Here is a 26,187-nt window from a genome sequence, read left to right on the forward strand (position 1 = left end):
TACTGCAGCCAAGTTTGGTCATCACATCACAAAAAAGAGGTTGAGTGTTTGGAAAAAATTCAGAGAAGAGCAACTAAGACAATCCAAGGCCTGGAGGCTAAAACAAACGAAGAACGGCTGATGGACTTCGGTCTGGCTAGTCTAAAGAAAAGAAGAAATAGGGGAGACAGGATAGCAACATTCCAGTATTTGAGGGGCTGCCACAAAGAGGAGGGGGTAAAATTATTCTCCAGAGCATCAGAGGGAAGGATGAGAAACAATGGTTGGAAACTGAGAGAAGCAACCTGGGATTAAAAAGAAACTTCCTGACAGTGAGGACAATCAACCAGTGGAACAGCTGGCCACCAGAAATCATAGGCGCTCCATCACTGGAGATTTTCAAGAACAGACTGGACAGTCACCTGTCTGAGATGGTATAGGTTCTCCTGCTTAAGCAGGGGGCTGGACTAGAAGACCTCCAAGGTCCCTTCCAGCTTTACACATCTAAACTTTAAGATGTGTACCTCAACTCCCAGAATGCCCCAGCCAGCAACTTTAAGACCTGTGGATTGCAATTGCAGTTTTCGGAGTTGCAGTCCACTGGTCTTAAGGTTGTCAAGTTTGAGAAACACTGCAAATTTAGCACAAGGACTTTCCCTAGACTAGTGACAGGCTACTCACGTTACACAGTCTGTTGACCTGACCAAGACAACTGGACTTGCATGACTTCCAAAGCATGGGGTGTACGTTTGCCCCTAGCGTAAGCTGTGGGTTGCCACAAAGAGGGAGTCACCCTATTCTCCAATGCCCTAGAAGGGCAGGACAAGAAGCAACGGATGGAAGCCAGTCAAGCAGAGGAGCAACCTGGAACTAAGGAGAAACTTCCTGACAGAGAGGACAATTAGTGGAAGAACTTCTCCCCAGAAGTTGTGGGTGCTCCATCCCTGCAGGCTTTGAAAAAGAGACAAGTTATTTGTCTAAAATGGTATAGAGCAGGGCAGGGGTGTCAAACTGCCGGCCCATGGGCTGGACGCGTTGCAACAAAAGCGCGCCCACCCCATTGCCAGCAATGGGGAAAAAGCTCCGATACGTCACATGACGTCATGTGACGTTGCAAGTTTGACATGCCTGGAGCAGGGGGTCTTCAAACTCGGCTCTTTTATGACTCATGGACTTCAACTCCCAGAATTCCTCAGCCAGCAGGGGGTCTTCAAACTTGGCCCTTTTATGACTCGTGGAAATCACCTCCCAGAATTCCTCAGCCAGCGTGCCTGGCTGAGGAATTCTGGGAGTTGAAGTCCACGAGTCATAAAAGAGCTGAGTTTGAAGACCCCCTGGTATAGGGTCTCCTGCCTGAGCACGGGGTTGGACTAAAGACCTCCAAGGTCCCTTTCAGCTCTGTCATTCTGTTAAAAACTCCCCCCCCCACGGCAGGCCAAATCCTTCCGCCACTCTTCTTTGACTGTGACCATCTGACCTTTTGCTGCCATGTTTAGCGCTTCCTTGGGGACCTTCGCAGTCGTGGGGGCAACCATGTCCCCCAGGGGGCTGGGCGGACCCTCTGCCTCGATTGACAGTGCTGATCTCTCTGTTGCAAAAAAGCGGGCCTTTGCTTGGCGAACCGGTGTCAACGCCGATGCCGGAGCAATCGCTGGCTGGGGTAAGGAGGCCATCGGCTGCTTACGACGCATGCTGCCTGTGACTGCTTCTGTTGGGTCTCCGAACCCCGATCCTTCTTCTGCCCCAGTGAAGAAGATGGGGCCTTGCTGGACAAAAGCTGCGAAGAGGGAAGAAGCATTAGTCCAACCCGAGGTGGTGGTCCCGTCAGCTGACCTGGCTCAAAACCAGCAACGGTGAGGGACCTTGGAATCCGAGTGGACGATCGCTTGACCAGGAGCCACCCGTGTGCGGCAGCAGCCAAAAAAGCCAACACAATCCTGGGTTGCATAAACAGAGGCATAGACTCAAGATCACATGAAGTATTGGACTCAAGATCACACCGTCCTGAGTCCTTCGGGAGAAGGGCGGTATGCAAATAAAATTATTATTATTATTATTATTATTATTATTATTATTATTATTATTATTATTATTATGTTGTTGTTGTTGTTATTATTATTATTATTATTATTATTATTATTATTATCATCACCGCTTTGTAAAAGTCTAGTGAGGCCACATCTGGAATATTGCAGCCAGTTTTGGTCACCATATCAGAAAAAAGATATTGAGAGTTTGGGAAAAGTCCAGAGAAGAGCAACTCAGAGGATCCAAGGCCTGGAGACCAAAACATACGAAGAACGGCCATGGGACTTGGATTTGGCCAGTCTAAAGAAAAGAAGAAATAGGGGAGACAGGATAGCAGCGTTCCGGTATCTGAGGGGCTGCCAAAAGGAAGAGGGGATCAAATTATTCTTCAAACTACGAAAGGGAAGGACGAGAAACAATGGTTCGAAACTGACCAAAGAGAAAAAGCAACCTGGAATTAAGGAGAAACTTCCTGACAGTGAGGACAATGAACCAGTGGAACAGCTGACCACCAGAAATCGTGGGCGCTCCATCACAGGAGGTTTTAAAAAAGAGACTGGACAGTCACTTCTCCGAAATGGTATAGGTCCTCCTGCTTGAGCGGGGGGCTGGACTAGAAGACCTCCAAGGTCCCTTCCAGCTCTATTCTGCTCTAAATGCCCCCCCCCGGCAGAGCAAACCAAGGCAGAGGCCTTGAGGCTGATGCTTTACACTGATGCCATTTCGGAGGCCCTTCCAGAAGTCAAAAGAGGGCGCTATATCAACCCCCTCCCCCCGGGAATTATCGGCTTTGTGATCCAACAACTGGAAGCTGCCCATTGGAACAAAACAGAGGACCAGTATAGCTCGGATTCCTTATCCCGGGGGTCTGCCTCCTTGGCCACTTTAAGACTTGTGGAATTCCAACTCCCAGAATTCCCAGCCAGCAAGGGTTTATCAGAATTCAGCATGGACAGCATAAGAACAAATATCACTTTTTTTTGGATTGGTTAACGTTCTTAGTAGACAGTGGGAATGCAGTAAGAGGTAATATATCTTGACTTCGGCAATGAAATGGTATAGGGCAGGGGTCTTCAAACTTGGCCACTTGTAAGACTTGTGGACTTCAACTCCTCAGCCAGCTGGCTGAGGAATTCTGGGAGTTGAAGTCTTGAAATGGCCAAGTTTGAAGACCCCTGGAATAGGGTATAGGGTTTCCTGCCAGAGCAGGGAGTTGGACTAGAAGACCTCCAAGGTCCCTTCCATTATTATTATAAAGCAGGAGTCCTCAAACCTGGCCATTGGTGGACTTCAAGACTGTTGGACTTCAACTCCCAGGATTCCCCAGCCAGCCATGTCTGGTTTTTTTTCACCTATCCCTTAAAGCGGAGAGATTGGAGAGGAAGGGAGTATAGGAGAGTAAGCAGGGCCACAATGAGTATGCTGGCTGGGGAATTCTGGGAGTTGACAAGCTGTAAAGTGGGCCAAGGTGGGAGACCCCCCCCCCGGGCTTATCAGCCACTTACCTTCCAAGGACAGCCCCAAGTGATCTTTCCGATCCCCTGGGACGTTGGAAGACCCCTGCTGCTCTCTGAAGTGGAGTTGGGTCATCTTTGACACAGCTGGGATCAATTCTGTCAGGAGTAGAAAAAGAGCCCCCGTTAGATGTACACAAATCAGTTTACAGTACAAGTCAGTCCTCAGCTTACAACGCTTGGTGTTACAACGGCACTGGAAAAAAATTGAGTGATGGCTGTTTTTCACACGACCGCTGGAGAACCCCTGTGGTCACGTGATCAAAATTCAGACCCTGTGGACGCAGGTAGTCCTTGGCTCCAAGTTACCATCGCTAAGCAAGTTAAACGGGTTTTGCCCCATTTTGCAACCTTTCTTGCCACCGTTATTAAATGAATCACTGCAGCTGTTAAGGGACTAATACGGTCGTTAAGTGAATCCAGCTTGTCAGAAGGTCACAAAAGGGGATCTCCTGATCCTGGGAGGCTGCAACCGTCATAAATATGAGTCAGTGGTGGTCAAGCATCGTGAGTTTTGATCACATGACCGCGGGGGAATGCTGCGATGGCCGTAAGCGAAATGCAGGGGAACCTAGACCAGGGGTGGGGAACCTTGGCTCTTTTATGACTTGTGGACTTCAACTCCCAGAATTCTGGGAGTTGAAGTCCGAGTCCTAAAGGGGGGCCATAGTTCCCCCATGCTGGCTGAGGAATTCTGGGAGTTGAAGTCCACGAGTCCTAAAGGGGGGGGCCATAGTTCCCCCATGCTGGCTCAGCAATTCTGGGAGTTGAAGTCCATGAGTCATAAAAGAGCCAAGGTTCCCCCCCTTTTGACCTTTTCAGACTTCTTGGTTAACATCTCCTTCCTCCACACCCCGAGTCCATGCACCGATATACATAAACTCCTTAGCTTATGGCCCAAGCTGAGCCCCAAATTGACTAGGCTTGTCAGAAGGTGGCAAAAGGGCATCACGTGGTTTCCCCCCAGGACACTGCAACCGTCGTAAATGTGAGCCAGTCGCCAAGTGTCTGAATTTTAATTCAGGCGACCATTGGGGATGCTACAGCCGTCGTTAAGGGTGGAAAACTGTCCCAAGTCCCTGTTTTTCAGCGCCTTTGTAACTTGTTTTGTTCCAGCTTTTCGTGAATCGAAACGTAACCTTTGGCCGCAGTCAACCGAGGCCGTGTGACATTTTCCCCACATCCACAAGCGTCCCTATGCACTCAGCCACCCCGAGAGTTAAAATGCTGCCTTGGCATTATTTAGTATGTGCTTCCTCCAGATGTTTCGCCCTGGCAGAGTTCCTCCCCAGCTGTCAAAGCTGACTTTAAATATTTTTTGCAGGATTCAACTCGAGTGAGTGACGAAGGACGGCTCAAATTGCCCAGAACTGTATGGAAAGGCTTGAGCTGAATTTGGCAAAGGATGCTAACTAACAAAAACATAAAAAGTCTTTTTCTACGTGTTGAAAATAAAAAGGGGAGGAATCAAACAGCTGCTCCATGAAAGCAGCAAAATACTTTGAGGTGGCAAAGAAAAGGCAGATTGATTCAAATCCACTTTGATCTCTAATCTAATCAAAGTGCTCTTGTTCCATTGGGCAGAGGAGGGAAAAGGGGGAATTGGATTGGGGCTGATGGAGAGGGGAATGCTAAATTACGGTACTTGCAGAGCTATTTACAATCCAGAGGATATCGTAGCCCTTTATGAAGATAATAGAATAAAAGAGCCGGAAGGGACCTGGGGGGGTCATCTAGTCCGACCCCCTGCTTAGGCAGGAAATCCTACACCATTTCAGACAAATGCTTGTCCAGTCTCTTATTGAAAATCTCCAGTGATGGAGCATCCACTGTTTCTGGAGGCAAGCCGTTCCACTAATTAAATTGTTGTAACTGTCAGGAAATTCCTAATTTCCAGGTTGCTTCTCTCCTTGATTAGTTTCCATCCGTTGCTTCTTGTCCTGTCCGCAGGCGCTTTGGAGAATAGCTTGACCCCCTCATGTTTGGGGCAGCCCTCAAAAATATTGGAAGACTGTCCCCCCCTCGTCCTTCTCTTCATTAAAGTAGCCATACCCAATTCCAGCAACCTTATATGTTTGAGCCTCCGGTCCCCTGATCCTCTTTGTTGCTCTTCTCTGCACTCTTTCTAGAGTCTCCACATGTTTTTTACATCGTGGTGACCAAAACTGGACGCCTTACCCAGGCATAATGAAATGGTAATAAAGTGGTAATCACTTCCAACCCTTTGCTAAAGAGAGATCAAGATTTATCTCTACGCACTGAAAAACTCTGGGGAATAATTAAAAGTGCTAATCTACTGGAAGAGGGCCAAGGATTCTGGTCTTCAGAACAAGGAAAATGAAATCTGATACCTGGCAAATTCAGAGTCAAAACTAAAGCTATTGATTTCTGGGGGGGGGGGAAACACCCAATGCATTTATTATTGAAATCTGCAAGGTTTCATCAAGATGAAAGTTCGTTGTTTTTTTTTGTTTGTTTTTTTAAAAGCACCAACTTTAGGAAACTACACCTCGATGCTACAAAAGCAGTCAGGAGAATGTGTGGTGATACTACAATTAGTGAATGAGTTATTATGGGCTGGCCTGTTGGTGTAAAACAGGGGTTTTAAAGTTGCTAGGTTTGAAGACCCCTGGTGTAAAATCGTAAATCTCACATGACTGGGGTGTGGGTGTGCTGCAAATGACTACAAGCTGGTTACCAAGTGCCCAAAATGCAATTATACAAATTAAGGGGTGCGGGGGGGGGGGGGGAGAGGAAGCCAGCCACTTCATTACAACACTTCATTTAGTGACTGAAGATACAACGGCGCTGAAAACAAGCCAATGACAACCATTTTTCACACTTAACGACCGTTGCAGCGTGGTGAATTCAGACGCTTGGCAACCGACTCGTATTTACGACGCTCGCAGCGTCCCAGAGAGGACACACCCGATCTTCCCCTTTTGCCACCTCCTGACAGGCAAAGTCTGATGTACTCAACAACCTGCGTTACTAACGGAACATCTTGCAGGGACCCGCTTAACCAGGGCGGCAAGGAAAGCTGTGAAACGGAGCAAAGCCCAGCGCATTTCTCACGCAGCAACAAAAACGTCGGCCTCCATTTCGGCCTCTTTTTGCCACTTTGAACGGTTCACTTCAGGCGGAGGTTTCACTTCAGGCAGGGTGTTAGACTAGATGACCTCCAAGGTCCCTTCCAACTACTACTATTCCTCCTCCTCATTATTATTATTATAAAACTTTTATTCATAAAACTGAACACTCAAATTGGCTGGCACTAACGGTTGACACGGGTTGCTGCCAGCATCCTAGGTTTCAACCAGGTATCTAAGATGTTCCGAGTAGCATTATTATTATTATTATTATTATTATTATTATTATTATTATTATTATTATATAAAACTTTTATTCATAAAACATGAAACTCAGTCAACTGAACACTCAAATTGGCTGGCACTAATGGTTGACACGGGTTGCTGCCAGCATCCTAGGTACCGACCGGGTACCTCCTTAAAATGTAAGATCTTCCGAGTAGCGCAGTTTTTTGTAGCTTTGCTGGAGTTATGGCAGGAAGCTGCAGTTTCTTCATGTGTTTTGCAAAGTTTTTGGACATGGTTCCCAGTGCCCCGAATATTATTATTATTAAATTAATTAATAATTTAATAAGGGGAACGTGGCTTCGCAGGAACCGGTGCTGAGTCAGAAATAGAGTTGCAGAGAAAGTGATTGACGCGGATCTCCAGGAATCAAAGGAGAAGTGAAACTCCAGAAAATTCTCTTCCCCAACCGCAGGTCGGGAAACGCCTTTCGCCTCACGGGACCCTCCTTGAAGCCCCGAGTGCTCATAAGGAGAGAAACCCCCTCACCTTCCCTCGCCATCTCCTCCTCGGCCGGTTCTCCAGGAAACTGACCGCCGTTTCCTCGCTGAGCGTCCAAGACAAAGAGGGGCCCCAGGGCCAGAGCGACCTCGGGACCAGCCGTCTCCTCTGTGGACATAAGAAGGTGAGCCTTAGCTAAGCCCTTCTCGGTTTCCTTCGGGACTCTCAGCTCGGACCCCTTTGGCAAGAATGGGGAGAGCTATCCCCCCCCCACCGCCTACCCCCAAGCTTCCCCATTTGAATGTCAACCTAGCCAGCTTGGAAGGAACACAACGGCAGCTAAAGCAGGCTTTGCGGAGAGAGCACCACGAAGTGAAGATGGTGGTTTATCAGAATGACACAGTTGGGAGGGACCCCGGAGGTCTTCTAGTCCAACCCCCCCCTGCTCAAGCAGGAGACCCTATACCCTTTCGGACAAAAGGCTTGTTCTCTTCTTGAAAAGCTCCAGTGATGGAGCAGCCGTAACTTCTGGAGGGAAGCCATTCCACCGATTAATTAACAGAAGAGCGGAATAACAGAATCAGAAGGGGCCCTGGAGGTCTTCTAGTCCAACTCAGGCAGGAAAGCCTGTACCACTTCAGACAAATGGCTATTCTCTTCAGTGCTGGGGCAGCCACACCTTCTGGTGGCAAGCAGTTCCATCGGCTAATGTCAGGAAGTTTCTCCTTAGTTCCAGGTTGCTTCCCTCCTTGATGAGTTTCCATCCGTTGGTTCTTGTCCTGACTTCCGGGGCTTTGGGGAATAGGGGGACCCTCCCTCCGCTTCTTTGGGGCAGCCCCTTAGAAATTGGGACGCTGCTATCATGTCACCCCCTAGTCCTTCTTTTCTCTAGACTAGCCGTACCCAAATCCTGCAAGCGTTCCTCGTTTAACCATCCTGAGGTTGGGTTTGATCTTCCAGTCTGGAAACTGGAAAACCCAGCCCGTTCTGGCTTCTTTAGAGAAGGAATGTTTTGTACAATGGGGGGGGGTATTTTTTTGGGGGGGGGAACGGAATGGCGGGGAAACCAGCAAACTTTGGCTGTTTACCAGTTAAGAAAAGGGCTGCAGGACCACACATGGCCACCAGAGGGCAGCAGCAGAGCAGATTGTGTAAAACAGGGGTCTTCAAACTTGGCCCTTTTGATGACTGCCTGGCTGAGGAATTCTGGGAGTTGAAGTCCACAAGTCATCAGAGGGCCAGGTTTGAAGATTCCTGTTACAGATAGATAACCTTTATTGTCATTTTTTTACTGTGGGCACAACGGCATCCATTTAAAACTGAAATTTAGCGGCTTGCTCTCCAAGTGTGCACATACATAACACGCATGTAAGCGTGCTCTATACACAACCTCTGTATAGCGGGCTGGACTAGAAGACCTCCAAGGTCCCTTCCAGCTGTATCCTGTTCTCACTTCAAACGCAGAAGCCGTAAATCACCTCTGCTGTTGCTCATCCCCGCGGTATTTACCTGTCAAGCTCCGTTGCCCGGGGATCTCTCCGTCCTCAGAGCCTTCGGGGTCCAGCCCCTCCACTGCCCCACTGCAGCGCCGGGCCTCGCAACAGCCGCAGATGGCCCTCGGTCCTTCCACAGGGACCCACCTACCGAGGGTGAGGGCGGGGGGGAGGGGGAAACAGCTGGCTGTAGAAGGAGACCCAGCCTCTATTCCAGGTCTTCCCAACCTTTTCTACACCCCCCGGGATCCCTCGGACCCTTCTGGTACATTCTCGCCCCCCTTACAAAAGTTCAAAAGGACAGCAACGAATTATGCACGCATGCTATAATTTCTTGCACCCCCTGGAATATCGTCTCGCACCCCCTGGGGTTGGGAACCCCTGCTCTATTCCCTTGCGTGGGTTCAACCACTGGGGACCCCAGAGAAGGGAAGGCTGCAGACCTCACAGGGCGGGTGGCCAAGATTCCTAGAGGGTCTCCCAGCCACCCGCAATCCCACTGCTCTTTGCGGGTGCCGCGCTACGACTCCCACACTGCCCTTAAGAAAACTGCAGGACAGAGCAGGGCTAATAGGGGCAGTCCTCGAATCCACTTAGTGACGGCTCAAAGGGGCAACGGCAGAGAAATAAGGGACTTGGGACCGTTTTTCACCCTTAACGGCCGCTGCAGCAATCCCCACGGTCGCGTGATCCAACATCCAAAGCTTGGCAACTGACTCAGATTACACGACGGTCTGACCAGCGGTGGGGCAGCCAGGCTCCCTTCACCCCCCCCCCCCCATGTTCCTAACTTCACAACTTTAGAGTAACTCGTTTAGCCGTGGTGGCAAAAAGCACGTAAAATGGGGTGAAATTCACTTTAAGGGCTGTCTCGCTTAGCGACGGAAAGATGGTCATAAGTTGAGGACGGTGTGTGCTGGGCCGGGGGGGTGTGCACTCACGAATGGCTGGTGGCATCGAACGAACAGGCTTTGTTCAAGGCATCCGGAGGGTGCTCTGCTGGGGTAACTTTCAGGCGGCAGGTGATGTAGATCTGGGGGAAAAAGGATTTTTTAAAAAAATCCACATTTTCCTCCCTCACCATAAACCTTTGTCATTTGAAGTTGGGTGGACTTCAACTCCCAGAATTCCCTGGCCAGCTAAGCATCATCGTTCGGGCCAAATCCAAAACGACGAATAAACCGAAGGGCTCAATTTTATAACGGGGTTTGTGTGCCAGGCTCAGCAATGATGTCATGATATGTCTGACACCAATCCTGGATTCCTGGGTCTGTAAAGACACTGTGTGCGAAACTGGATTTTTTTGGGGGGGGGAGGGTTGCCGTTTTGGCTACTGGGCCAGAAACGGCTGAACCAGGATGAGGAAAAAGTGTGTGAATGCAGCCGTTCAGATTTATTCAGGTTTCACTCTTCACACGATACTATAATTTAGTGCGTCTGGGTTTGGCTTCGCATAGTATTACTCAGGCTGGGCAATTTTACTCCCAGAATTCCCCAGCCAACTATTTTTTTTCCAATTTGCAGAAGTAAAGATATATTATGTCTACTGTATTCCCACCATCTATTAAGTTACAACCCACCCACCCCAAACCAAACGTGGATAGTCTAGTACAGGGGTAGGCAACCTTGGCTCTTTTATGACTCGTGGACTTCAACTGCCAGAATTCCTGAGCCAGCGTGGGGGAGCTATGGCTCCCTTGTTGACTTCTGGAACTTCAACTCCCAGAATTCCTGAGCCAGCATGGTGTCCACGAGTCATACAAGAGCCAAGGTGGCCTACCCCTGGCCTAGCCACATTTGTTCATTGTCCTGAATGCAAGTAAATCCTTGCTAGCTGGGGATGCCTGGGAATTGAAGTCCACTCGTCTTAAAGGTGCCGAGTTTGAGAAACGCTGGCTTAGCCTGTGAATTGTGGCTTAATAAGCCCTACCAAGTGAGCTGTTATGGTGGGCTTCAGGTCATCAGGGAAGAGAGAAATGGAGGGGAGGGGGGTTGAAGCTTTGTAAAAAGCTGTTGGGGACCCCCCAACCCCCTCAAGTGTTGCAATTCCTGGTGTGCGTGCGTGCGAATGAACAGAATCCATCCAGGCACATGAGCCCTTTGCCCGCCACACCCCAACCCATCCTCCACAGCAGGACAGACCAGCTTCTGGGCCTCTCCAGCGAATCGGAAGGCGTCCACCGTGAACCTCAGGGTCTCCTGGTGCAGCCGTGGGGTGAGGAAGGCGGACGAGACCCCTTCTCCCCGCCCGTCAAGCAGGCATCTGCGGGAGAGGGGGGGTATCAGCTACTAGCCAGACCCCCCAGTTCCTCCCACCCATCGCTCTCCCAGAGTACAGACGGTCCTCGACTTAACAGCAGTTCATTTAATGACCATTACTAAAAGTTACAACGGCTGTGGAAAAAGGGATTTAGGGCTGGTTTTCCACACTTGGGACCGTCGCAGCATCCCTCTGCTCCCACGATTAAAATTCATCTGCTTGGCCACCGACTCATACTTATGACGGTCGCAGCATTCCATAGGGGGTCACGTGATTCCCCTTTTGCAGAGTCGCTTAACAGCCGTGTTTTTCACGTTAACTTCCGCAGTGATTCGCTTAATAACAGTGGCCAGGGAAGGCCGTAAATTGGGGTACTTAACTCACTTTGCAACCATCTCGCTTAGCGACAGAAATTTTGGGCTCATTTGTGGTCCTAAGTCCAGGACTCCCCCTTGCTGCTTGGCAGGATGAGCCAGCCGCCATTTCTTCTGAATTAAGGCGCAACTCCCATAATTCCCAGCTAGAATGGAACTCTGGGAATTGTGGTCCCTCCCAACCCAGAGGGAGAGCAGGCGGCTTCAAGCCTTGCAAGGTGATGGCCAACCTCTTCTAGTCCAAGCTCCAGGGCCCCGAGGCCTTCGGCCCTCCAGGAAAAAGGGTTGCCTGACCTTTTCTTGAGAAGATGGAGAGATAGATATAGGGACATAGATATAAAGAAATGCAGACATAAATGATAGAGTGATATAGGGATAGATAGATAGATAGATAGATAGATAGATAGATAGATAGATAGATAGATAGATAGATATGGATGGAGAAAGGGACAGACAGACAGACATAGATACAGATGGATGGATGGATGGATGGAGAAAGGGATAGATAGATAGATAGATAGATAGATAGATAGATAGATAGACAGACAGACAGACAGACAGACATAGATGGATGGATGGATGGAAAAGGATAGATAGATATGGATGCATGAAGGAATAGATAGTGGAGAGTTACAGATGGATGGATGGATGGAGAAAGGGATAGATAGATAGATAGATAGATAGATAGATAGATAGATAGATAGATAGATAGATAGATATGGATGGAGAAAGGGATAGATGGAGAGAGATACAGATGGATGGATGGATGGATGGAGAAAGGGATAGATCGATAGATAAATAGAGAGATAGAGAGATAGATAACAGATAGATACAGATAAATGAATGGATGGCGAAAGAAATAGATAAATAAATAGAGATGGATGGATGGACAGATGGAGAAAGGGGGAGGGAGAGAGACATCATAGAAGCCTAGGGCTGGAAGGGACCTTGGAGGTCATCTAGTCCAACCCCCTGTCCGAGGCAGGAGATCTCATACTATTCCCCCACAAATGGCTGTCCAGTCTCTTCTCAAAAGCCTCCAGTGATGGAGCACCCACAATCTCTGCGGGGAAGGGCTGGGGGTGGCTTTCCCGCGCTTCATCATTGCCACGGCGCAGCTCTTACCCGCTGGCCCCGATGAGGTCATACTGGGGCCCGGAGGTGGGCCCAGGGCTCAGGCCGGCTCTGCAGCTCTCCACCCAGAGCCTCAGGGGCGGGTGGTCCTCCGCCTGGACATCAGCCTGGAGGCGCAAGGGCTCTCCTAGCAGGAAGCGGTCAGAAGCTCTTTCGGCCGTCCAATCATCTGAGCCAAGGAAGACATCAAGCTACGGTTGATTGGGCCACCACCGGTTACGATGGCTACCAGGATGCCAACAGCTCAGGGGGACCAGTTGGCATGAAAGTGTACCCCAGTGGAGAGCAGCCCCAGGAGATGTCACAAGAGGTCCACCCTAGATGGTCAACCAACCTCAGCTTGGCCGGTTGGCCAACGCAGAAGCGTCAAACAAGGCGATCAACTCTCCTCGGAGCTTCTCCACCTTGGCGACATTTCAGAGCTCTGGACTTCAACTCCCAGAATCCCTCAGCTGAACCCCTCCAGACTTTGGTCTCCTCCAGGCTGCCTTACCGTTCATCAGCCTCAAGGAGAACCCCAACTTTGCTTCCCTCGACTCCGTGGACTCAAACGGGTACCAGGTGGGCTGGAGGCCTTTGCTGGTCACATTGTCCTTCCTGCAAGAAGGAAGAGAAACGAGAAACAAGGGGGGAGTGGGAGGTCCAGTTTCTCTCTTTCCCTCCCTCCCCCCCCCCAGCTTTCTTGATTCGTGCTGGCTTCCCATGTCACGGCAACCTGGTACTTCATATGACCCAGGGGTCTTCAAAGGTGGCCCTGGCTGAGCGTTCCTGGCTGAGGAATTCTGGGAGCTGAAGTCCACAGGCAGGTGCCTTCAAACCTGGCCCTTTGATGACTTGTGGACTTCAACTCCCAGCATTCCTCAGCCAGGCACGTGGGTGGCCTTGGTCTCAACCAAGCACTCTCCTTCCTTCCTTCCTTCCTTCCTTCCTTCCTTCCTTCCTTCCTTCCCATCTCCTTCCTTCCTTCCCATCTCCTTCCTTCCTTCCTTCCCATCTCCTTCCTTCCTTCCTTCCCATCTCCTTCCTTCCTTCCTTCCCATCTCCTTCCTTCCTTCCCATCTCCTTCCTTCCTTCTTCCCATCTCCTTCCTTCCTTCTTCCCATCTCCTTCCTTCCTTCTTCCCATCTCCTTCCTTCCTTCCTTCCTTCCTTCCTTCCTTCCTTCCTTCCTTCCTTCCTTCCCATCTCCTTCCTTCCTTCCTTCCCATCTCCTTCCTTCCTTCCCATCTCCTTCCTTCCTTCTTCCCATCTCCTTCCTTCCTTCCTTCCCATCTCCTTCCTTCCTTCTTCCCATCTCCTTCCTTCCTTCCTTCCTTCCTTCCTTCCTTCCTTCCTATCTCCTTCCTTCCTTCCTTCCTTCCTCCTGCCTGTTTCCTCCCTCCCTCCTTTTTCTTATTTCCATCTTCTTCCTTCCTTCCTTCCTTCCTTCCTTCCTTCCTTCCTTCCTTCCTTCCTTCCTTCCTTACTTTCCTTCCTTTTTCCCATCTCCTCCTTCCTTCCTTCCTTCCTTCCTTCCTTCCTTCCTTCCTTCCTTCCTTCCTTCCTTCCTTCCTTCCTCCTCCCTCCTTCCTTTTTCTTATTCCCATCTCCCTCCCTCCCTCCCTTTTTCTTTCCTCTTCTCCCTCCCCCCTTCACCATCCCTTTGAGCCAACCTCTCCAGAGCAGCCACCGCCTTCCTCAAGGCAGCAAGGAGCAAGGCCCCAGTGGGCAGAGTCCTCTCCCTCACCTGCCATCCCCTCCCCCCCTCCCCCCCCCCCGCCTGGCCTAGCCGCAGCTGACCCCCACCTGGGATAACGGCACTCCAGGCCGATGGTGGCCCCGCGGCTTCGGGCAATGACCGGGTGGCTGGCCAGCGAAGGCTTGTAGAACAGCTGCGTCCGGTAGGCCAGGAAGTCAGGGGTCATCTGAAAAGAGGGGAGCCAGGTCGGTTTTGCGGGGGGTGGGGGCGGGAAACGCAGGCTGCACCCACCGACCCACAAGGCGCGGGTGCCAAGTGTCGGGAAAACGGGGCGACAAGGAAACTGTGCGGACCGTCGGGTCAGGACCGCGTTTCTCCCGGTTTCGAATATTTTATTAGTTTATCAAAATAATAAAAGGAAAGTCAGGGGAAAGTCAGGGAGGAAAAAAGAAAAAGAAAAGCTTTGACTCCAGTTGGGGCAGTAGAATGAGGTCATGACATAAAACCTCAGCTTTTTACTTTTATATTTATATAAAATATATAAATATCATAATGTGCCCTAGCCATTTCTAGTCTAGAACACTAGATCTTCCTCGTCAGCAAAACCCCAAACCAAACTTTCATTACTTCCTTCCCCCCACCTCAACGACAAAAGTCCAGAAGGGGTTAGAAACAAAACTGGCTTCTTTTCTTTAATCCGGGGCTCTTCAAACTTGGCCCTTTGATGACGTGTGGACTTCAACTCCCAGAATTCCTCAGCCAGCGTGTCTGGCTGAGGAATTCTGGGAGCTTAAGTCCACAAGTCACAAAAAGATCATAGTTCCCTCACCCTGGCTGAGGAATTCCGGGAGATAAAGTCCACAAGTCATGAAAGGGTCATAGTTTCCTCACGTTGGCTGAGGAATTCCGGGAGATAAAGTCCACAAGTCACAAAAAGATCACAGTTCCCTCACGCTGGCTGAGGAATTCTGGGAGATAAACTCCACAAGTCACAAAAAGATCATAGTTCCCTCACGCTGGCTGAGGAATTCTGGGAGATAAAGTCCACAAGTCATGAAAGGGTCATAGTTTCCTCACGCTGGCTGAGGAATCCTGGGAATTGAAGTCCACAAGTCACAAAAAGATCACAGTTCCCTCACGCTGGCTGAGGAATTCTGGGAGATAAAGTCCACAAGTCACAAAAAGATCACAGTTCCCTCACGCTGGCTGAGGAATTCTGGGAGATAAAGTCCACAAGTCACAAAAAGATCACAGTTCCCTCACGCTGGCTGAGGAATTCTGGGAGCTGAAGTCCACAAGTCATGAAAGGGTCATAGTTTCCTCACGCTGGCTGAGGAATCCTGGGAATTGAAGTCCACAAGTCATCAAAGGGTGCTTTTTCCCTCATGCTGGCTGAGGAATTCTGGGAATTGAAGTCCACAAGTCATCAAAGGGCCAAGTTGGAAGACCCCTGCTTTAATCCATCTTTCACAACTTGAAGATTCCTGGACTTCAACTCCCAGAATTCCCCAGCCAGCTTTGCATCTTCAAGTGGTCACGGTTGGGAAAGCCTGGTGTCGGGAGGTCCTTCAGAGTTGGTGGCAGATCTCCAGCCCCCCCAGCCCACCCTTTTCTTCCTCCAGATCCCCCCTCCCCTCGACGGGCATACCTGCACCACGCTGCCACACTCATGGAGTCCCACCTCGAAGACCACCACTCCTGCCGCAGCCTCCAGACTGGAAGGAGGGCAGGCGGCAGGCCCCAAAGCCAGCTCCCTGGGCTCCACCATCTTCCCCAGCCCAAAGAGGTCCCGGTGGACAGTCACCACCATCCGGTGCGGCTCGCATTGCACCTGGACCGAGGGGTGGGCATAGGTGGGCAGCCGGGCCGGGCACCCCCGCAGGAAGAGAGCCAGCAAGTGGAGAAAGAGCCAGGCAGCCATGGCTGGTCCCAAAGACTCAGCCCAGCCGGGGAAACGTCGGCAGGTGAGGCTGTTTGGGGCCAGCTGCTCACCTGTGGCTCCCTGGCCCAAGCAATTAAGCCTGGCCCCGCCCAGCCAGGAAGGTGTGGCAGGCTGGAAATCAACAGGGCAAGCCACAGGATGGATCAGAGGATCAGGAAAGAGAGGGAGGAAGGGCCAAGCTAGACTGCGCTCATCACTGGGGGTGGAACGCTGCTTTAACCAAAGCGTCCTCACGCCCCTGGTTTGCCCATTATACTGAAGCAGGAAGTAGTCCCATGGTAGAGAGTGGGTTTCAGTCTCAGCCAGGCAGTCTCTTCCCTTCCTTCCTTCCTTCCTTCCTTCCTTCCTTCCTTCCTTCCTTCCTTCCTTCCTTCCTTCCTTCCTTCCTTCCTTCTGTTATGTATCCAGGTGAAGAGAACTCATACACACTTATAGCAGTCACCACCAGGGGGCGTTGAACTGTAACTGTTTTGGCGGGAACCCAGTTTCGGCGGGAAACAGAGGTTCAAACCGATTGGCCGGCTGCTCACCTGGCCAGGTATAAAAGGAGGGCAGGTAACCCCTATTCCCCAGTACAGTCACTTCCACCTAATAAAGATCTGCCATGCTGTAGTCATCGTCTCGGTGTCATTCCTGCTCTCCAGAACCCACTACACAACTCCTTCCTTCCTTCCTTCCTTCCTTCCTTCCTTCCTTCCTTCCTTCCTTCCTTCCTTCCTTCCTTCCTTCCTTCCTTCCTTCCTTCCTTATTCCATTCCATTCCATTCCATTCCATTCCATTCCATTCCATTCCGCCTTCCTTAAGGCCCACTTCTGCAGTGATGTTTCTCAGCCTCGGCAACTTGAAGACGGGTGGATTTCAGCTCCCATAATTCTTCTGCTGGCTGGGGAATTCTGGGAAGTGAAGTCCGCCCACCTTCAAGCTTGAGAAGCGCTGACCCATTTCCGACTTGCAGAGCGTCGATCAAGCAAACGGTGCGCTCAGCTGCTCTGGGGAGAGACAATATTGACGGAGCAAAGGTTGCCCGGGATGGGGTGAAGGACCGCAAGGGCCCCACTGCTGGCTCCTACAGCCTGGTCCAGCCTCTTCCGGCCGGCCCTGCTTTCCTGGTAGCCAGGAAGGTGGGTGGGCGGGGGAGGAATTGGGCGATGGACTTTCGCTGTGGCCAAACTTTGCCCAGGGCAGCCTCCTAACCGAGGTCTGGTGAGCAGAGAGTCCCATGAAGGAAGAGAAGGGGGTGGAAGGCTCCGCCGGACAGCATGGCGACTTCGGTGGTCAAGTGAGTAGCCGAGGACGTGGTCAGGGGCTTCCTCCACCGAGTCGGAGAGAGAGAGAGAGAGAGAGAGAGAGAGAGAGAGAGAGAGAGAGAGAGAGTTGCCTTGGGGTGAATAACAGAATGACAGAGGTGGAAGGGACCTCGGAGGTCTTCTAGTCCAACCCCCGGCTCTTCCTTAAAACCCTGCAGTGTTGGAGCATTCAGAACGTCCAGTGGCAAGCGGTTCCACTGGTTGGAATTCCTCCTTGGTTCCAGTTTGCTTCACTCCTTGATGAGTTTCCATCCGTTGCTTCTCCTCCAGTGCTTTGGAGAATAACGTGACCACCACCCCCTCTTCTTTGGGACAACCCCCTCCCCCAAATATTGGAACATCGCTTTCATGTCCCCCTTAATCCTTCTTTTCGTCAAACTGGACCTAGGCCATTCCTGCAGCCCTTCTTCGTATGTTTTGGCCCCCAGGGCTTGGATCCTCTTTAGTGGCTCTTCTCTGAACTTTTTCCAAACTCTCAACCTCTTTGTTTACCTCGTGGCGACCAAAACTGGAGGCCGTATTGCAGGGCCTGGTAAAGCGGTAGTAACGCTACCTGTATGATATAATATATATAATATATATTACAGTATATATTGTCTGCACAGGGGAGGGATAGGGGAGGGGTAGGCACCAGGGTGGGGAAGGCCGAGCTGAACTCACCAAAGCTCTCCTTACAGACCTCAATTGACACCAGCTGGGGCGGGGGTCCACACCCCACCTCCCTCTTAAATTAGTATCCTGAATTGCGATGTTGGAAAAAGAGAAAAAAAACACCTTTTATTTAGTTTCTTGATTGACAGTACTTCCGTACCGTTCTACAGGCAGTCCTCGACTTACGATTGCACCCGAGCGAGATGGGTTGTTAAATGAGTTCTGCCCCGTCGGACGATCTGTCTTGCCGTGGTTTTGAAATGAAACACCCGCCGTCATTAAGTCACACAGTCCTTAAGCGAGTCTGGCTTCCCCACTGACTCGGCTGGTCGGACGGTCGCAAAAGAGGGGATCACGGGACACACGCACACACACACCGGGACACCGTCACAAACAGGAGTCAGTTGCCGAATTTTGATGAGGTGGCCACGGGGGAGGGGGGCGCTGCAATGGTTGTGTGTAAAACAGCCACGAGTCCCTTTTTCCAGTGCGGTTGTAACTACGAGCGGTCACTAAATGAGCAGTTGTAAAGTAAGGACTATCCTTCTAGTAAAATGACCCCTGGCAATTTACAGCTAAAGAAGAGACGTGTGTGTGTGTGTGTGTGTGTGTGTGTGTGTGTGTGTGTGTGTGAAGTCGGGTTGCTTCTTTTGAGAGGTGAAGCTGTCTCTACATACCAGCATCCTCAACCTTGGCAACCTTAAGACAGGTGGACTTCAACTCCCAGAATTCCCCAGCCAGCATACTCATTGTGGCCCTGCTTACTCTCTTATAATCCCTTCGTCTCCAATCTCTCCGCTTTAAGGGATAGGTGAAAAAAAACAGGCATGGCTGGCTGTGGAATTCTGGGAGCTGAAGTCCACCCGTCTTAAAGTGGCCAAGGTTGAGGATCCTGGTCTGCAGAGGCTTGCCTCTTGGTCCCTATCTCCGAGATCCCCCATGTGCCCCGTGATAGCCCCTTCCCCATTGCCTCCCCCTCCCCTCCAGTATCTCCCACCCACCCACCTCTGCCCCTTTTTTTCCCCAGCATGGAGGCTCCGGAGCCCCCCACTATGCCCGAGACATACGAGGAATTCCAGTCTGCAAAAGGGGAGGAGAAATACAAAAAACACTTTGAAAAAGGTATCTGGAAGCAGATTCGAATCATGCACGGGCCCTGTGTGTGTGTATGTGGGGGGGAGAACGTGGGCAGGTAGGGTGGAAACCTGGAGATCTTGAGCAGGTCCCTTCCAGCAAAATTCTAAAATTCTAAAATTCTAAAATTCTAAAATTCTAAAATTCTAAAATTCTAAAATTCTAAAATTCTAAAATTCTAAAATTCTAAAATTCTAAAATTCTAAAATTCTAAAATTCTAAAATTCTAAAATTCTAAAATTCTAAAATTCTAAAATTCTAAAATTCTAAAATTCTAAAATTCTAAAATTCTAAAATTCTAAAATTCTAAAATTCTAAAATTCTAAAATTCTAAAATTCTAATTCTGATTTTAATTCTAATAATTCTAATTCTAATAATTCTAATTTTAATTCTAATAATTCTAATTCAGTCTCCTCCCTTGGGGGAGCCATGTCACGTTCCTGAGGTCAAGTAAGGGCTGCAAGTCCAGAAAGTGCCACCTTTGGTGGGTGTCTCAGAGATTCTTGCACTCGTTTCTCCAGAGGAAAGCCCCCTACCCTTCTGATCCTTGAAGGGTGGGTGGGGGTCTTCAGGACATCCTTCTCTTTGCACAGACTTCCCGTTGTCGAACTCTATTTCCCGGCGTGTCTGTCCCACCAACCGTCTCCTTTTGGTGTTGATGGTGTTCTGTGCTGTTCTGATCCTCTCAGTCAGTATCCTGGGCATTCAAGGTGAGTGTGTCACACAAGCGAGCGGAGACGTGGGGTGCAAGCCCACAGGGAGGAGGAAGCGTGGGGGCAGACCTGGAGTTGGAGAACAAGCGTACAAGATGGGAAGTGAAAGAAGAAGAGAAACGTGGATTGGTCCATGAGAAAACCAAAGCCACTGTGGTGTCAACATCCAGCTCCAGAATCCAACCCCGGATTTATTCCGTCTCCGAAAATCTTACTGTTTAGTGAATACACTGCATGAGTATGTTGAAGCAAAACTGAGGTTCCCACACCAGTTCATAGACTTCAACAATAATTTTCCCAGCCAATTCCACGCCCCCCCCCAACGTCTTACTTCGTCCACATCAACAAGTTCACTTTGTTATGGGAACTGTCTGCTTCAAATCCACACCTGTTCTTGTGTCCTTGAAAAGGTTTCAGACTCTCATGGAGAGGCACGTAGCTGCCAAAGTGTCATCCTTGACATGTGATCTAAGTGATGGAAATGCAGGAAGACACTGTGTTTCTTTGTTTTTTAAACCTGGGATTGGGGTGTTGTAGGAACTGGCTAAAGCTAGAGGGCTGTTGCACACCATCTAGTCCAACCTCAGCTACAGCTAGTCCCTGATTTACAGCCCTAATCGAGCCCACAATTTCAGTCGTAACTGGAAATGGGAAGTGAAGGAAGAAGAGAAAGCTGGGTGGGTCCATGTGCGAAGTTCAAACTTGCTGAGACCTCCCATATGATGGCAATCAATCCAGACAACTGCTGTGGGTTTGGTTTTTTCCCTTTGTTTTTAACCTGGGTTTTGAGCGTTGTAGGAATGGGACAAAACTAGAGAGAATGAGGGAATAACGGAGCTTTTGCATGTGTGGAAAAGAGAGCCCACCCTGTGCCAAAGGAGGAGAGGGTCAGCTTCTACAGCCTGGGGATAAGGTTATGGGTTGCCCCCTCCCTCGGCTCTCCTCCCTCCCTCCCTCCCTCTCTGTTCCAGGCCTTTGGTTCACCAAAACGCTCCAGGAGACCCAGAAGGGCGTGCAAAATATTAGCCAGATGATCCAGCAGGGGGTCACCACGCTCAAGGGCAAAAGTAAGGAGCCAGAGGGGGCGGGAAGCAGCGTGCAAGCCCCCCACCCCCTCTTCCCCAAGCCAGCCCCATCCCTTGGGCTACTCTTTCCCAGGTGTGGTAGGCATCCGCTGGGGTGCCTATCTTATTGGAGAATGGGGAGCAACATTTGTCATAGGAAGAGGGCGGGAAGGCTGCTGGTGCGATTCCTGCCAAGGAAGGGGTCCACCTCTACCCACTGTCCTCGAATCAAGGACTCTTTGGGGCCAGTGGGAATTGGCCCCGCTCTCATGGGGCCCTCGTTTTTGTCCTCTTTAGGGCAAAACACCACGTCGAAACTGACTGCGCTGGAGAAAATTTTGCTACAGGAAAATGATAAATTTTCGAAAGGTCAGCGTTTTTCACCCTTGGAAAAAGCCTTTTTCCAGCTGGCTGCAGTTTGGGGGCGACTTGGGGTCTCCACAGAGGAATAAGGGATGCTCCTTGCTGTGTTTCTCCAGTCTCAAAATCCCTGGCAAGAGAAAGGGGACACAGTGGCTGCTGTAAATGTCAGGAGGTGTCAGGGAAAGAATTCAAGCAATTTTTATTACAAGGCAGCTGCTTTCATGAGCCAGCTCACCTGGCATCTGCAGGTGCCCAGCCAACCTGTTTCCCCCTCCCTTTCCTCCATCCCAACTTAACAAACCCCCCCAATCAGCTTAGCCTCCCCATGCATCCATGAAGGGAGCTGATGCAGTTGCAGCTTCTCATTAAAGCACCCGCTTTGGAATCAAATGGCTTAGGGGTTTTTTTTTTGGCACCATTGATTGACAAAATGTTTTTCAAACCTGGCAACTTGAAGATGGGTGGACTTCAACTCCCAGAATTGCCCCAGAATTTTCCCAGAATTCCACAGCCAGCATACACCGATGAAAGGTGCTGCTGCTGCTTATGAAAGCACCCACCTCCGAATGAAATAACTTGGTGGGTTTCTGGCACCATCAATTAGCACAGTGTTTTTCAAACTTGCCAACTGGAAGATGGGTGGGCTTCAAGTCCCAGAATTCTCAAGAATTCTCCCAGAATTCCCCAGCCAGCCTGCACAGATGAAAGGAACTGCTGATGCTCATGAAAGCACCTGCCTCTGAACCAGATGTCTTAGTGGGTTTTTTTGGCACCATTGATTAATGCATTGTTTTTCAAACTTGGCAACTGGCCAGCTGTGCTTGCTGGGAATTCTGGGAGTTGAAGTCCAACCATCTTCCAGTTGCCAAGCTTAAAAAACACTGGACTAAACTCAACGTCTGCCACCATAAAGGTGCTTTTTTTGTAGACGGAGACAGGGTGGCATCAGGGCAAGGAGAGAGGTCTTCCATGGACTGGATGGGATCCAGTTTTTCTCTTGGGATCCTGCTGTGTGTGTGTTTATGTGTCTGTGTGTATCTGTGCGAAGCTGCTTTCTGCTCTTCTTCTTCTTCCAGTAATGAAACTGAGCGAGACCCAACTGGATACCATAGAGCAGAATTCCAGGGCTTTGCGCTGTGAAATTATTGAAATTAAGAGCAATGGTAAAAACTGGTTTATTTATTTTATTATATTTTATTCTTCTCTTCTCTTCTCTTCCCTCCCTCCCCTCCCCTCCTCTCTTTTCTCTTTTCTCCTCTCCCCTCCCCTCCCCTCCCCTCCTCTTCTCTTCTCTCCCTTCCCTCCCCTCCTCTCTCCTCTTCTTCTCTTCTCTTCATTCGTTTCTTTTTCTACTTACATCTATAGAATACAGAATAGTTGGAAGGGACCTTGGAGGTCTTCTAGTCCAACCCCCTGCTCAGGCAGGAAGCCCTATTCCATTTCAGACAAATGGTTGTCCAGTCTCTTCTTAGAAACTCCCAGTTTTGGAGGCCCCGCAACTTCCAGTGGCAAGCCGTTCCACTGGTTAATTGTTCTCACTGTTAGGAAAATCCTCCTTAATTCCAGGTCGCTTCTCTCCTCGATGAGTTTCCATCCGTTGCTTCTTCTCTTGCCTTCAGGTGCTTTGGGGAATTGGGGGACCCCCCTCTTCTTTGGGGCAGCCCCTCAAATACTGGAAGACCGCTATCATGTCCCCCCTAGTCCTTCTTTTCTCTAGACCAGATGTTTCCGAATCCTGCAGCTGTTCTTCTTGGTGTGTTTTAGCCTCCAGTCCCCTAATCATCTCTGTTGCTCTTCTCTGCACTTTTTCCGAAGTCTCAACGTCTTTTTTATTTTTTTGCTCTGGTTTTTTCCTCTCCGCTGACAGGGAGCAAAAGCGGCTGCTGTCCCAAAGGCTGGCTGACCTTTCGTTCCAGCTGCTACTGGACACCCCAGTCGACGGACACCTGGCAGGGGGCCAAAACAGCCTGCCAGCAGAAGAAATCCCACTTGGTGATCATCAATTCCGCAGAAGAGAAAGTAGGTGGGCTGGGCTGGGTCTCCAGCAGGGGGCAGGAGAGAGGGCAGGGTGACGGCCCTTGCTCCTCATGGGCTCCCCGCCATTCCCTGCCCGGACTTTGGAACACTCGGCCCTTACAATCGGTCCTCGGACTTATGACAGTTTGTTTAGTGACTGAAGTTAAGGGCTGTTTTTCACATTGATGAACGTCGCGGCATCCTGTCAATGCTGCTAACATCGGATGTTCTTGCTTGACAACTTAGGGAGAGTGTACCTCAAGACTGTTTGTAATAAGAGAAGGTAAGAATTGAGTTGAAGAAGGGAGGGAAAGTTTGCATTTTAAGCTAATTGGAGAATGTGATTTAGGACGTTCAATTAAAGGAGGGAATTGTGCTTTGATATGATGTGTTTAGGGCAGATCTTGGCTTCGACCATGTATCTGCCAAAGCTATGGTACTCCATTAAAAGATTCTTTAAGGTAAACAATGCCTTGAAGTTCCCGGAGTACCTCAGGGAACACCTGCTGCCGGCGTCAACTTCCCTCCGCCCTGTGCGTTCCCACAGAGAGGGCCTCCTCAGGGTGCCACCGGTCAGAGAATGTAGATTGGTGGCCCCCAGGGGGAGATCCTTCTCTGTGGGCGCCCCGGAGCTATGGAATCAGTTACCGGTTGAGCTCCGGACGGCGCCCGATCTTCGCTCCTTTCGCCGCGATCTGAAAACATACCTGTTCGAACAAGCCGGCCTGGCCTGAGGGGGGATTGGTGGGGTTTTTACTATCATTTTATTGGGGTTTTATTAATGTATTTATTGTTTTTTATGGGTATGTATTTAATTACTTTTTAATTTTTGTAGTTTTGTGTTTTATTCTTGCCCTGTACACCGCCCTGAGTCCTTCGGGAGAAGGGCGGTATAGAAATATTAATAAATTAAATTAAAAATTAAATTAAAGTTCTTTGAGGTACTGTATTTGTCAGAACCATGACACATCCTTAGAACAGAATAGAGCTGGAAGGGACCTTGGGGGGTCTTCTAGTCCAGCCCCCTACTCAAGCAGGAGGACCTATACCATCTCAGACAAGTGACTGAGACCTTGTGGTTATGTGATCAAAACTCGGATGCTTAGCAACTGCCTTGTATTTATGATGGTCGCAGCATCCGTGAAGTCACGCGATCGATCCCCTTTTGCGACTAAGCCAAGTCCACGGGGATTCGCTTAACCACCATGTTACTCACTTAAGGACGCCAGGTATCCACTTAAGCGCTGTGGCAAGGAAGGTCTTGAACGGGGCAAAACTCACTTAAGCCATGTCTCGCTTAGCGATGGAAATTTGGGGCTTGGTTGCCATCCTAAGGCGAGGACCTGGTGCTGTACATCTCCATGCGGGCTTCCCACCACGCTCCCTAACTCCGCATGGATGTTGCAGAAGTGCCAGTCCAGGATTTTGGCTACGAATGGTTTTGGGGAGATGCCAGCGTGTGAACGAATGCGTCTTTTCTCCCGCCAGGTCTTTGTGAAGAACGGCAGGCACGGAAGCGACACCTGGATCGGCTTGACCGACGAGAGCGGGTCCTGGAAGTGGGTGGACGGCTCTGCGTACGAGGTTGACCCAAAGTGAGTCCCGCTTGACCGTTGGCCCTCTACCCCCCAAAGAGGGTTAAAGTGCCCCCACCCTCATTTTCTGGCAGCAGACTGCAGAGTCTATTTTCATGGGGGGGGATACCTCTGGAAAGTGGGAGGGGGTGTCGGCGATATCCTTTTTATTCCCTCCTTGAAGGGGGCTATCATCCTGCTGGACGGCCTCCGCCTGCCTTCACTGGAGGGGGGGCCCTCTGAGCATCCGCAGGCTGGCCAGCCTCTGGGCGCCTCTTGGGAAAATCCAGTTCAGGCAGAGGGAGAAGCAGGGAAAGTAGGATCGGAAGGCCCTGGCTGGCTGGGGGCAATGGGAGTTGTAGTCCAACACATGGCAGGGTGGGGGGGATCAACTTGGGATCAACTTCCTTTTTCTTCCTTTTTCCTTTTCAGGGACTGGGCCCCCGGCCAGCCAGACCACTGGTACGGCCACGGCCTTGGGGGAGGAGAGGACTGCGCCCACATGATGGGGAACGGCCTGTGGAATGACAACCACTGCTCCCGCAGCTTCACCTGGGTCTGCGAGATGGAGCTGGGCATCTAAACACCACCACGGCCCCTCCTACCTCACTGGGCCGGCCTCTCTCTGCATGCATGTGTGCGTGCATGTGTGTGCATGAGGCAGGTTGACCATCGGGGGGGGGGGGGCTGAGAGCCAACCCGTGTCCTTGGGATGCTCGTGCGACTTCCCTGCAAAGCTGAAAAATGTTGGGCAAAGTCTTGCACCCGGGACCCAGAGCTGGCTTCAAAGCTGTTGGAACATTGGGAGGGTTGAAAGCAAAGCGCCCTGATCAGAGGTCTTTTTAAAACAATAAAGCTTCTTTTAAAGTAGCCGCCTCTCCGTCTTCCACTTACTTTACTTTACTTTACTTTTACTTTTATTAAATTTGTATACCGCCCTTCTCCCGAAGGACTCAGGGCGGTTAACAGGGCATATATAAATAACAATACAAAAATTAAAAAGGAATTAAACAAATGCCCAATTAAAAATTACAATAGCAATAAAAGCTATAAAAGACCCATTAAAAACCCTAACGTTCTCCCATCAGGCCAGACCAGCTAGTTCAAATAAGTGGGTCTTCAGACTGCGCCGGAAGGAGCGAAGGTC

The 26,187-nt window shown here is 50.2% G+C and overlaps 2 protein-coding genes across 2 annotated transcripts; one reads left to right on the forward strand and one right to left on the reverse strand.

The window, feature by feature from the left end:
- Window positions 1–3,297: 3,297 nt before the first annotated feature.
- LOC310649911 (zona pellucida sperm-binding protein 3-like) lies at window positions 3,298–17,159 on the reverse strand (the record flags this gene model as incomplete). Its single annotated transcript, XM_083378742.1, has 11 exons — window positions 3,298–3,365; window positions 3,513–3,620; window positions 7,385–7,504; window positions 8,846–8,976; window positions 9,771–9,862; window positions 10,972–11,092; window positions 12,589–12,766; window positions 13,091–13,194; window positions 14,382–14,500; window positions 15,923–16,327; window positions 17,133–17,159. 11 exons carry the CDS (start codon window positions 17,157–17,159, stop codon window positions 3,298–3,300), a joined length of 1,473 nt encoding a protein of 490 aa, XP_083234868.1.
- LOC310649507 (asialoglycoprotein receptor 1-like) lies at window positions 7,393–25,895 on the forward strand. Its single transcript, XM_083377998.1, has 9 exons — window positions 7,393–7,520; window positions 19,203–19,297; window positions 19,904–20,020; window positions 20,995–21,090; window positions 21,385–21,456; window positions 22,527–22,613; window positions 23,318–23,469; window positions 24,955–25,061; window positions 25,473–25,895. Exons 2-9 carry the CDS (start codon window positions 19,204–19,206, stop codon window positions 25,621–25,623), a joined length of 876 nt encoding a protein of 291 aa, XP_083234124.1. The 5' UTR covers window positions 7,393–7,520; window position 19,203; the 3' UTR covers window positions 25,624–25,895.
- Window positions 25,896–26,187: the final 292 nt, after the last annotated feature.

This window comes from Vipera ursinii (genome assembly GCF_947247035.1).
Source record: "Vipera ursinii genome assembly, chromosome: Z".
NCBI classification, from domain to species: Eukaryota; Metazoa; Chordata; class Lepidosauria; order Squamata; family Viperidae; genus Vipera; species Vipera ursinii.